At 42.1% G+C, this 13,057-nt stretch overlaps 1 protein-coding gene across 7 annotated transcripts in view; it reads left to right on the plus strand.

The window, feature by feature from the left end:
- The window catches only part of RARA (retinoic acid receptor alpha), a 217,979-nt gene extending 205,597 nt beyond the window's left edge, over positions 1–12,382 (plus strand). For all 7 annotated transcript variants that reach the window (XM_087916889.1, XM_087916888.1, XM_087916890.1 and 4 more), the window contains 2 exons: positions 3,803–3,961; positions 4,289–12,382. In XM_087916889.1, the coding sequence (XP_087773015.1) occupies positions 3,803–3,961; positions 4,289–4,515 (386 nt within the window). In that variant the 3' untranslated portion in view covers positions 4,516–12,382. The remainder of the gene's footprint in view (positions 1–3,802; positions 3,962–4,288) is intronic.
- The last annotated feature ends 675 nt before the right edge of the window (positions 12,383–13,057 follow it).

A 13,057-nucleotide genomic window follows, 5' to 3' on the forward strand; every position in this document is an offset into this window, starting at 1 on the left:
AGAGCTTCCCCTCTAATGGGGGTGGAGGCCAGCTTGACCCTATTCTTCACGTCCGCCTGCCATGGTTTGAGCCAGAGCAGGCGGCGGGCAGTGACCTGGGACGCTAACGCCCGGGAGGCGGAATTTAACCGAATGGTGCGTGGCGTCCGCTGAGAACTCTGCCGCCGCTGTGATTTTGACAATGTCCTGCAGCGCCCGTGTATTGGATGGAGGGATGTGGGCCTTCAGTTGATGGAGCCACCGGATAGAGGACCTGGTAAAGAAGGAGGCTGCGGTGGCGATCTAATTGCCCAGGCGTCGGCTAGATGAGCCCGCCGCAAGGCCAATTCAGACCTCCTATCCTCGGGTTTGAGGGCCTCCAGTGGGTCACTCGGGGGAGGAGAAAGAGGCGAGACCAACAATGGGCTCGTCCACCTCCGAGGTATTGAGGAGGAAGCAGAAACCGGTTCGAGAGGTTAAAGAACCTCTTATCCTGTGTGGATGGGGCCGGAGGAGCCCCGTAAAACCCAGTTGGTTGGAAACCAGATCGTGGAAAATGGGAGGAGCGGGAATCACATCCTCGGCCACCACGGGCTGTTTGAACATTGCGTCCTCCAGTTCCTCCCCAGAGGAGTGGGGGACAGGGGAAGTTGAGTGGCCAGGCCCGAGGTGTTCTTGGCCTTAAACAAGATGGACTTAAACATGTGGGGCTTGAATAACCCCACAAAGGAAGGCTGGACGGGGAAAGGCCTCGTCCTCCGACAACTCTGCTTGCATCGGGTCTAAATCTGAAAAGGGTTCCCCATGGAAGGTGGATCCCCATTCAAGGTGCTCCTCCTCCCTGTATTGGTCTAAAATTTCCATTCCCTCCTCCGGTTCCCTTTCTGGAAGAGGGCTGGCCCCCGGGAGAGGTACCTGACCAGGAGCAGGGTCCAGGGCGGGCATGGACCTAGTTGGCACCGGTTCTTGCGCGGGAACCATCTGAGGAAGGCTTGATCCGGCCATCTGCTGCATGCCTTGAGCTATCCCCTGTTGAATAGCCTGTTCCATCCAAGTTCTCATGTACTCAGGCATCTCGATCGTGGGTGGGTCCTCCTGTCTCAGGCCAGCGGCCGTGGGAGTGAAGGTTGCTTCAGGCCTCCGGCTGGTAGCTGGTCCAGGGTCGTGAGACTCCTGGGATGAGCTGTGCCTGGAGAGAGGGGAACAAACTGGAGGGGGGTGTGCCTGGAAGTAGAAGGGGCGGCTGGGGGTGATGGTTGAGTCACCCTAGAGCGCCTATCGAACTCCCTCTCTAGTGCCTTATGACGCCTTAAGGCGACCCTTTGAGAGGCCTTAGAAGTCTCCTGGGAGGTTTCCTTAGCCTGTCTGCGCACATGATGAGACTTAGATTTCACCTTCAAAGAATGGCGGGAGTTAGGTTATCATCTGCCATGGTAAAAACAACAGAAGTATCAAAATGATATATATATATATATATATATATATATATATATATATATATGTGTGTGTGTGTGTGTGTGTGTGTGTGTGTGTGTGTGTGTGTGTGTGTACAGGCGGTTGGCACGCCTAGGATACGACCTGGGTAAGGCCGGGTATCCAGAAACTGGCCCGCGCCCCCTTTTGGAATTTGCAATGAATAATCTGAAAATATGACCAAAAAAAAAAAAATTTTTTTTTTTAAAACTGCCACAGATATAGACTTTTAATGTACAATTATATCCCACCAGGATAAGGATCCAGGAAAACACACTGCAGCGACAGTGATGGAAGCTAGGTCTCTCTAAGCAAATCTGAGAGAGAAAAAATGCCAATTGAATGAGATTGGATTACCCATGTAAGGAAATATGAAGATATTCTGTATTAGACTGAATAACAACCTGGCAGTTGGTAAAAGGAAGAGAAGCCAATCAGCCAAATCAACGCCAGCAATACAAGGCCTCAGGCAGCTTCCCCCACTCAGGGAGGGAGTGGCTGCTTTTCTAATTCCCCACCCTGAGATCTGCTGCGGAAGCCAACACTTACACCAACCATTAACAGAGTAAAGAGTAAAGAACAACTTTCTTTTTCCCCTCTGGGAGAGGGAGATAGAGAAATCAGCCCTACTAGGCCTGGGAGCCTAAGCCTAGGGCCAGCAGAACGTCGCAGCAATAGGAGGCCTGCAAAATGTCGCCCGGCCATGAGGCAGCACCCAAAATGGCGGCCGCCTGGAAATCGAAAGTGAAAGGCAAAGCGGGCGGCTCAGGGTGGGTGCATCCTGCAAGCCACGAGGGCGAGGATGCTGAAATTGGCGTTAGTGGGGGGAAAACCAGTATAAAAAAGGCTCCAGACCTTAGAAAGGCACCAGGACAGCAAGGCAGGAAAAAAAGAAATAAACAGCAGAGAGGGGGTGGGGGGTGGGGTGGGGGGGGTGTTAGCACTAAGTGTTGCTAAGCTGCCCGCCCAGTCCCCTGGGGGCAAAAAACGCACACCCCTAAGTCTCAAGACACCCCCAGATGCGCAGAGGCTAAGGAAATAATAAGCTTAAATCAAACCTGAACTGAAATATTATCCTGCTTGAATCAGCCAAAGAGTGGGAAGCACAATCAAAACACACAGCCTAACTCTGCAAAGGCTGGCCATAAACTGGGAGGCTACAAGGGACCATGTGACAGAGGGCGGAGCGTTCCTTAATGATTAAGTCCAGCCTACACAGACGCAGACTGGAGCACCTCCCACTCTCTGGATGATCCGAGCAGCTCGAGGGAGAATAGGGTGTTTTTGCTTAATGACAATTAGTTCAATTTTAATACACTTGCAACAACTCAAAATTCCAGCCATCATGGAATCCTCACAGTCTTGTGATCACAGGTGTTTGGCAACGGATTTGCACATAACGACAATTGCAGCTTCCTATGGCCATATGGTCACTACTGAAGACCTTCCTTGCTGGCTTTCCATAAGCAATATCAGTGTCTGGGAAAGTTGCAAAAATTCCCCCTCCCTCTGTCCCTCCTGCATGCATGCTGCTGTACCCCATTTCCACCAACTCGTTCATGACTTTTGCTGGCCCTTCAAGGCCTATTCTTGGCCTCCCCCGTGCCCCCCACCCAGCTCTTTCCCTGGGATTCCTACCATTTCCTATTTAGCAATTTACATGTTTTGAGTTTACAATAGTAACCAGGATTTTCATTGCTAAACAATGCACTCATGTGGCAATGCGCTTTAAGACTATATCACTTTGTCCCAATTGCTGTTGTAACCCAAGAATCTCTGTTCCTGTGACAAAGCTTTCATTGAATGCTCTAAACATTTACTTTCACTGTGGAAGGTAATAACATAAGTATTATGGGTTTGTTTTTTTACTTGTATCCCACCTTTATTTTTTGTTAATTTAAGTCGGTGAGCCTAGTGCTCCCTTCTCCCACAACAACCCTGCAAGTTAGGTAATAGAGATTGACTGGCTCAAAGTCACCCAGCTTGCTTCCATGTCTAAGGGGAAACTAGAACTTAAAATCTCCCAGCACTTCAGCCACTACAGCAAATTCACTCTCGTGCTCAGTTTTTTTGTTAAACACGACAGTGGCACACAAGTTTCTTTGAATATGCACAGGTAGCAGTCAGCCATCGTGCCCCATAAAGTGCCTTCTAAAAGATTGAACTGGTGGTTGGATGATTGGAATTGAAGTCAATCACATCTAGAGGAATGAAAAGTTAAGAAAGCCACAAAAGAAATGTTAAGTGATACATTTTAAGGCAAAGATTGTGTTTACCACAGAGAAGGTGTATGAAAAGTGAAGTGTATTCTATTCCCTTTTTAATGGCCTTATCTCTCCCTCTTCTCCAGACCGACAAGATCTGGAACAACCAAACCGTGTGGATCAACTGCAAGAACCTCTGTTGGAAGCCCTGAAAATCTATGTGAGAAAGAGGAGACCTAGCAAACCTCATATGTTCCCCAAAATGCTGATGAAGATTACAGATCTACGGAGCATCAGTGCAAAAGGTAAGGGCAGGCAGACCCTGCAGGGGAGAAAAAAAAAAGTTTTTTCTTCTTTCTTAAATCTGTAAGGAGGCAGAGTTTTTTTTAAAAAAAATGAATTCATAACTAAAAACTGTCTGATATGTATGATAGTGTTGAACATCATGTTCAAAATTGAAAGGTAATTCTGAGAATACAGTGAGCATTTTCAATACACACCGCACTTTTGAAAGTTTTTGAAAGTAAATTATCTTGAGTATTGCTTACACCTTTAGCATATTCTCTTGGCTTACTTAGGAAATGCTCAGGTTATATATTGTGTTGGTAAATCAGCTGTCTTCCCTCCCACAGGTGCTGAAAGAGTGATAACTTTGAAAATGGAAATTCCTGGATCAATGCCACCCCTCATCCAGGAAATGCTAGAGAACTCTGAAGGCATGGATTCTTTGGGGGGCTCAACGGGAGCGTCTTCCCATATCAGTAGCTTAGCTCCACCCCCACCTCCACCTCCAGGCAGCTGCAGCCCTAGCCTCTCGCCCAGCTCCAACAGAAACAGTCCTGCCACACATTTACCGTGACCATGCTGGACCCCTGAACTAGTTGCTTGATCCCCTCTCTGCGCACATCAGTCTTTTGCTTCCTGGGTCTGCCTGGACACACCTCTCAGGAGGAGCAGAGGTGGGGTGAAGGCGTAGCAGTAGGACAGGCTGTTGCTGCGGGCATTCTCCTCTCCTTCTCTGTACCACATCAGTCCTGCTCAGACCCACGAGGGAAGGCTGCTTATGTTCTCCTGTACCAGCACACTATTTCTCACTTAGCTGTTCAAACAAAACAGGGTTCTGCTTGCAAGAAAGGGTCCTGCACTCGTGGAGAGAGGCACAGATCTTCTCTGAAGGCAGATCAGCAAATAGATCCGAAGGACGGCTGCTCAAAATTAGGAGCAAGATTTTTTCCCCCAAAAGAAACTAGTTACAGGAGGAAAAAATACACTTCTCTGTGGCACGTATCCCACCCCCCCCCCCACTCTCTTCTTCAGTCTTGTCATGCACACATACATGCCTCCACAAAGGTGTTGCTTGCTTCTTGTTGCAGTGAAAACGAAGTCGTGGCGGGGGGTTCCCAGTTGAGTTTGCATTTCGGGGAAAGGATATAATTTTTTTTTAACTGCTCAAACCTTCTCTTCATCCTCAATTTGACTGTGCAATCTTACCTTTGTCTCTTTTCTTGCCTCCTCCTCCTACTTGTCCACTTACATATGCCTAAAAATGTCACCAGCAATTTTTTTTAAAAAAAGAAACATTAGTTCTTCAGTTTCTTTTTTTAAAGTACAGTAGAACATGGAGGGAAGGATTCATTTAAGAAAGAATAACTATTATATATACAAATATCTATAAATATATATAAATACATTTGAAAAAAAAAAACTTTGTACAAGTTTGGAATTTGAAGGGTTTCTAAAAAGAGGGTGGCAAGGAAAGGGCCAGAAAAACCAAACCAAACCACGGAGATTCATGTATGGGGTTGGTCATGCTTCTCATTATAGATTCAAAACTATTATCTAGCCAAGTACTTGAATTTGGTAGCCACTCTTCCATGAACACTATGCTGGGAATGACTGAGAAACCTGGCTTATTGGTAAGTAATCATGAGCTCATGCACAGTTGCTAAATAGCCAGAAATGTACAGTGGCAAAAAAAGTTATCACTGCATTCAAAACTGAATTCTTAGCTGATCTCTTGAATAAGGTTACAGAGTCTGCAGAGCAAGGCATATTTACAAAGAAAACCCACAATCCACTGTTCTAATTTGCTTTAGTCCTATTTTCAGAGGAAGCTAACTGAAAGCAATAGGACAACATTCCTTGCTGCCAGAATTTCCAGGAGTGCGTTTAAGTTCCAGTGTTTCCTGCAACTGTGGCTAGTATGAGTTAAAGATATTTAATTTTGGCTAGTCCTGTACTTACTGGCTGCTTTTATTTGCAATATATCTTGTTTGGATCACTTGGATACAAAGCTAAAATCTCACAATTCTCATTTTTCATTTCTATTTTGGCAAATGAAAAATTGAGAAACGAGGGGGTTCTAAACATTGTGATAAAAGTGTTGTTTTGAGCAAAATGCTTTGTTTTCTAAAGATTGTGTGTGTGTGTGTGTGTGTGTGTGTCAAAATCACCTACATTGTTACATGTTCTTACTAACAAAAAGCCAATTTCTCCCTCTCACTCAACTCCTGATTCTTATTATAAAATACTTTTTTTGAAAGGGCAATTTTAATTTTGTAAGGCACAACATTTTATCAGGGGAAACATCTTACTTTTTTTCTTCACTTCACTGACCTTTGTTCAGTTTATTGGTTTCTAGGTTGAATAATTTGTATCTTCTTCTGGAAGAGAACAATTAAGGGCAGGGCTCTAAAGAGTTAATGTTGGAAGCTTTGTGGTGGGTGAAGGGTATCTTTTCTATAATGATTCACATAATCTGAATTGCCGTATCACCAAACAACTTCTTGTGTCTTGTGATCCAAAGCCTTGGGGAAGGATTGCTTTTCAAAGAGAATAAGGCAGGTAGACAATCACCGTAGTCCTTGAAGGTAATAGGACTAGCTTTTAAGTTCCATCCATAACATGATACCACTAGATTTCATCCCTGTGCCTATTTAGCTGGAAATAAGGATTGTTTTCCAACCGTACAATCCTACTTGTGTTTATGCAGATGTAACTCAGAGAGACTGAGTTCCAAGGCCGTGGAAATAGGAATGAGGTCCTTCAAACTCCCACCTCATTAGGTTCAAAACAGCTGCCATGGGTGGATTCCTGATTTATCTATGGAACGTATACCATACTTTAAAGAAGTAGCCAGAGGGGATTACGATCATGATTTATTCTAGTTTTTTTTCTTAGTGTTGAGATCTGATTGTCTTAGAATATGACATGACATTTAAACAGAATTGTGTAGGGTGGGAGTAGCAAAAAGATTTTAGTTCTCATAAAAGCACGTCCCTCAGGTTATAACTTTAAGGCATGTGCTCCACACTTCTCAGATATGTATATAAAGTTGTGATTTCATATAAAAAGATCCTGGTGAGTTTAAATCCTACCATAATTGTTGAATTGGATGGGAATGGGCTTGTGAGATGTCTTATGTGTGTCCCTTAAAAGAAATGACTGCTTGGTGTAAATGAATTACTTTATTCTCAGCCCTATTGCATTAGTGATCAGCAATTTATTAAAGGGTTAAATCAGCAGGGGTTAGCCATAGTAAGTCAATGGACCTTTCCCATGGTAAGGTAATATACTTTTAAACATTAGATGCCAAGGAGTAACAATAAAAGAAACCTGTGTTTGTTACAACTGAAATTTCTGAAATATTTGGCTGGTTGCCTGGAAATAGAACTAGACCCATGATAAGATGAATCTACAGCTTAGTTCTTATTATACCAATGTGCAATTACCTTGCACATAGCAAAGGATGCCTCTGTGAGGGCACTAAGCTGGAATTTCGATGGCACAGTGAGCTTTGTTTAGTTTAGAAACCTTTTACTAAATAAACTACAATTAACCAATTGTATGTTTTTGACAGCAGAGGCAGAAATACTCTGCATGACAACTCAATGCTTGTCCAATCAAAGTGGAGAAACATGGTCATATTTAACATATTGATGTATGGATTAGTTACAAAAACCATACATCAACATTAATGTATGGATTGATTATGAAAACGATGTAGTACAGAAGTTTGGATGGCCTTATCAGATGAGTTTGTCAATATTGTTCCAGGCTGAGATTAATAAATAGGTTTACAAGTTAAATAATTATCTATTCGCTTTCCAAATCATCTACTTGATTTATGTTAAGAAACCATAAAATATTGGACTAGAAAGGTTTTGCTTTATCAGAACAAGACAGTTCTTACCAAATTCTCTCCTGTTTAGAGTTGTGTGGAATCCTTTGGAGTTTTCTTCTGATACGTGCAGTGGCATTTTCTTCTCCTTCTATTGGTGTTTCTCATAAAACCTTTTAAAGATTGGAGGTTGACAATCAGAATAGTGTTTTGTTGCACAGTCATGACAACAACCCTAATACGGAACAGTTGTCACCTCTTGTGCTTTTGTGCTTTTACATTTGTTTGTGCAAGGCAGACAGGCTCAATGGAGAAGGCTTTCCAGGCTGCACCCCTTTAATGTAAGGATGAACAATCTCTTTTTGTTAGGATCTTGCTTATCATCTGTTAATGTTGAATGGACTCAGAAGAATCACAGGGTTTAAAATAATCCAGTCATGATTCAAGTAGATAGAGATGGAAATTTTGTTGCTTTCTATTTTCTTTTTGGTGATGGGATTTAGGAATGCATTTAGAGTTTTCTGAAGTTTGTCACCCCTTATCAGTTGTACAATATGATGGGGTGGGCATAGTGACCTAAGAAATGTAGAGGCTACTCAACTTTGCTTTAATGATGCCAGCAGCTAGAACCAAGTCCAGGAAGAGATGGAGTTCAGCAATCCACCTATTCACAGTGGACATGGACATGGGGCTAAAGGTGTTTTGTTATTTAATCAAGATGGAATAATTTCAGCTCTGGAAACAAAGTTCAGCCCTTCCTTTAAAAACTGCAACACTTAGCACTGGAAAACATACTTTGTAAAAGTTGGTAAAAAATGAAATAAGGTGTCAATGCCTCTTTTAAGTGGAGGTGAGAAATATGCAGCCTGACTGGGAATGTGCTGGGAAAGGAAAAATAATTTCTACATTGTGCTACAGTGCGATAGTAAGTATAGCAAATACTGGTGTCCACTCTCGTTTAGGAGATATCATCTGATTTCAGTCTATATAAGTCTGTATAAGTGCTTTTGGTTTCAGCTGTTCTAAAGCCAAGCTTAGCTAAAATTCAGTTACACTGTGCTGAAATCTTTGCTTCTGAAGACTCAGAGGTTTATTTGGTACACAATAGTGTAACGTGGCTATAGTTGCCAGTCATTAACCAAGCTTCTTTGCCAAATGCTGTGAGAAGGTAAATTACCACATATGCAACATCTCATTTATGCACAATGCTTTTTCCCTCAATATAGGACCTGCAGGTAAACAAGTTTAACATTGAGACTACAAGTGTATCAGAATCCAGGCTAGAGTGTATTAGTCTGTCTTGATTAAGCCTATTCCACAAAATCAATTTAAAAATTGGTACCTTGGTTGCTATTTCTGTTATTTCAAAATCTCATTGCCTTGGTTGAAACTGATCCCATTCTGTAGCATCCTCCCTCTCTGTGTACAAAGGGAAAGATGATGGGGTGGTGGAAACAACAGACGGACAAATGCTGGTTTCCTGTTGAAGGTCAGAGTGAAACTGTCAATGGCACCCCTGCTGCTCCGCCAGGCTAGTGAGGAAAATGCAAAGCTATCAGGCCAGCATTTCCCTTTCAGGACCTGAGGCTTTGAGCTTTTCCAGCTGAAAAGACCTTCAAAGTAGATTCTTTTGCATTGTGGCCTAGCCAGAAGTACATTATCTCTGTAGCCATAAAGAAAACAATAGCATGGGATTACTGTACACAAATGTGGAATCAATCCAAGAATGATGAGAACACCCCTTAAGTCACAAAATGCTGATCAGTAGCCAAAGATGGGGAGGGCTTTAAAATCAAAGAATTGTAAAGAGAATTATGGGAATGGTTGTGAGAAACTGCCTCTGAAATAGAGTAAACTGAAGATTTGAACTGGAGAATAGCTCTTTGATGAAGGAATGTGATGAGCCTTACATTTATTTGCCTTAGAGAGAATGGTATTTGAATTCTTTATCTTTGGAAGCCTGGACCCAGTATTTTACCAAGCTAATGGAAGACAACGCAAAAGACCACCAGAAGAAGATGAGATGCACCAGCCTTTTGGCCACATTAAAGCCAGTCTGAATTTTCATAAATGGAATTATTCAGAAGCCACTTTAATTAATCTGAAGAACTGATAGTTGCAACACCAGCTTTCTTCTATGTGTTGTGCAGCATTCAGTCAAGCAAATAGCGACAGCAAATATTTCCCAGTAGTTTAGCAGGAGGGAAAAAAAGGCCAGAGAAACTGTTTGAGAAAAGTCATCTGAAGAGCTGCTGCTGATCCATTGTGGGTGACTGAGAATAGACTTCCTGCTAAGTAAGCGGAGACTGCAGGAGGAATATAAGATAGCCAGGTTCCAGGGAGTGAGTTCACTGAGTGAACAGGGATTAAACAGACATTTTTTCCAATGAAATCTTTTAACTTTCTAAATCAAGCACTGTACTGCACTAACCTGAGAGCCTCAGAAAGAACAAGAAATAAAAGCTGGTTGTTAGTGATGCTTTAGTAACCAAAAACGCAAACAAACCAAGTAGTCTACACTCATGTCCTTCAGTGTTTATAGCATGCTATTTTCATCCCCAACCTACCTGGCATATGATTGCATTAAATGCAGGCTTGCAACAGTTGCTTCAGACCAGGTGAATGGGGAGTCAAAGGTTTGGAGCAATGATCAGCTGTAATTCAGCCAATATGACAGTAGATTAAAAAGTTTCCAAATCTGTTTCAATGCTTAGTGACTTAATGGACCAATCCATCGAATTTTCTTGACAAATGAATAAAAGTGAGGTGCCATTCCAATATGTTTATTCAACTTTCCAAACTAGCCCTATTACAGGTAGTTTTCGACTCGCAATGCAATTGGGATCAGAATTTCAGTTGCTCAGCAAGGTGGTTGTTAAATGAATTGTACCCAATTGTACAACCTTTTTGCCACAGTGGTTAAGTGAATCTGTGGAATTGTGAAGTGAATCACACTGTTATTCGGTGAATCCTGCTTCCCTCAATGACTTTGCTTGTCAGAAGCAGCTTGGGAATGTTAACAATGGCAACCACATGACCCCAGGTGCTGCAGTTGTCATAAATACATGCCAGATACCATGCACCTGAACTCTGATAAGGTGAATGTGGGGATGCTGCAAATTGGTCCAGTGCCATTGCAACTTTGAAATATTCATGAGTCCAGAACTACCTGTATTTGAAAGATTGGGTATGCAAATTGTGCTGGTAGGACCCATTTACTTCTGGAGTTACAAGAGTTACCTATATGATGGGCTGCTGGCATGAGTTGTTCCTCATAAGACCTGGAAAGAAAGGCTTTGAACTGAATCCTGTGAGAGGTGGAAATTAAATCTCCGAAGTGGAAATCTCAACTAACTTGCCTTCTATAGGAAGACTTGGGAGCGTAAAACTTGTGGGAAAAAAAGGTGTATTGCTGGTGTTTTCTCAAGGAATTGCAGATAATTCTTTTCAAAAGCAAATTGCAGGTTTCTTAAATAATAGGGGATGTTAATTCCACCAAAACCTACTGGTCAAAAAGTACATTCCTAACTTTGTCACTTACAGTTTTTCCTTCAGAGAATGGAAGAAGTCTCCAGAGCGTTTACTCTGACTTCATACCAACTAATAAAGATAATCGAGGAAGTAGAAATAGCAGAAATATTGGAAAGTGGGTATGAGATAATGATAATATAACCATGGAATTCTTGATTTTCAGGCAGTTAAATATATTCAAATTCATATATTGAATTTCAGCAATAATAAGTAGAATTCTATAGCAGGGAGAACAAATAGAAAAGGAACTCAAATTTAGCCTGAATTCCTATAAAAGGAAATGCTAAAAGAAAAAAAAATTACAAATCATTCCAATGGGAAAATAAATAGGACAGTAGAAGAAACCAGTGGCGAAGATTTGAAACAAGCAAAAGGAAATGTACAGAAGATGGAAAATTGAACATATCACCAAGAAAGAAGACACAGAAATGTAGAGATGAGATCAAGAAAGCTGAAGCTCAGTGTGTGTTTAGATCAGTGAGGAATATTTCAAACATTACAAAGGTCATCTTTAGATGTCTTCAAAATAGAAGGAAAAGAATCCACAGGCTGGCTGCTAAATGAAGCAAAGTAACAAATAGTCATCTCCTATTTTGGCTCAGGCTTCTCCAACAAGAGGTAATTGTGAGGAGCAAGACAAAGAGGCAGGTGAGGCACGAGGTTAAATGTAATAATTTCAACAACCACTCAGTATACCTGTTTATTTCAAACAAGTTTAAATCTCAGGCCCAGATGAATTATTGAGTTATTATTGGGAAGTCTTGCTAATGTCTGATGAACCCTCTGTAGATGGTGTTTGAGAAATCTTGGAGAGCTGGTAAAATGTTAATGAGTACAGAAAGAAAATAGCGATCAACTTTGTAGATAGCACACAAAATATTGGGATAATAACGTAAAAATTGCATTCAAAGTGGGATGTGCAGGACTTTGAGTCCTAAAGGCTTCAGGGAGGGAGTGGCCATGCTTGTTGTACCTGTTGGTGTCTGCTTAAAGAAGCCACACCTTTTTGTGGATTTGTACTCTAGCTATGAACCCCATGAAAAGTTTTTCCTAAATAAAAAAAATAAGAAAACAATGACTGTCTCGGGTGTGTTTTATCGCTCCTACCCAGGCATTTTTCAAATGAGGACCGTTGGTTTCAGTTGTGGATCTTGGTCATGCAATGTCAGCCCTTTCCACTCAAGCCGACGTTTCCCTGCCAGGCCCTCCAATTAAACTGACTGCTGCAGAAATGATTGCAGTTCAGTCCTCTTGTTTCCTTGTATTCCACCCAATCCCAGAGCAGTGTTGCTTAAGTTAACGTGTGACACACACATGTATCTAAGTCCGTGTCTAGTTTTGCCTTAAAAGATTGGTGATCTTAGGAATACACAAACAACAGTCAGAAATAACTAATGAATTTATTGTTGCTACTTTTGGCCACAAGAGGCCAGCAAAAACCTTGCAATGGCTGACAATATGATGAACATATATTTCTAGCACTTGAACAAAGGCAGTCTCCGAGGAACAAATGGCAGTAGCCTTTCCTTGTTAACTTTCTGCAAATCCCAAATACGCAGGTAAGAAGGAGCTACTGCTGTTTAGATTGGAAGATAGACATGCAGCAGAATATCCCAGGGGCAAGGTCAAAAATGTCAAAATGACAGCTACCACACTGTGATGGAAATTATCCCTGGTTTACCTGTGTCTCAGATGTGCAAAGATGTGTTTCATCCGATTATTGTGTGAACAGGCATCATGCTATTGTGGC

The sequence above is a fragment of the Pseudonaja textilis genome, chromosome Z, assembly GCF_049901715.1.
Source record: "Pseudonaja textilis isolate UNSWEBS1 chromosome Z, rPseTex1.2, whole genome shotgun sequence".
NCBI classification, from domain to species: Eukaryota; Metazoa; Chordata; class Lepidosauria; order Squamata; family Elapidae; genus Pseudonaja; species Pseudonaja textilis.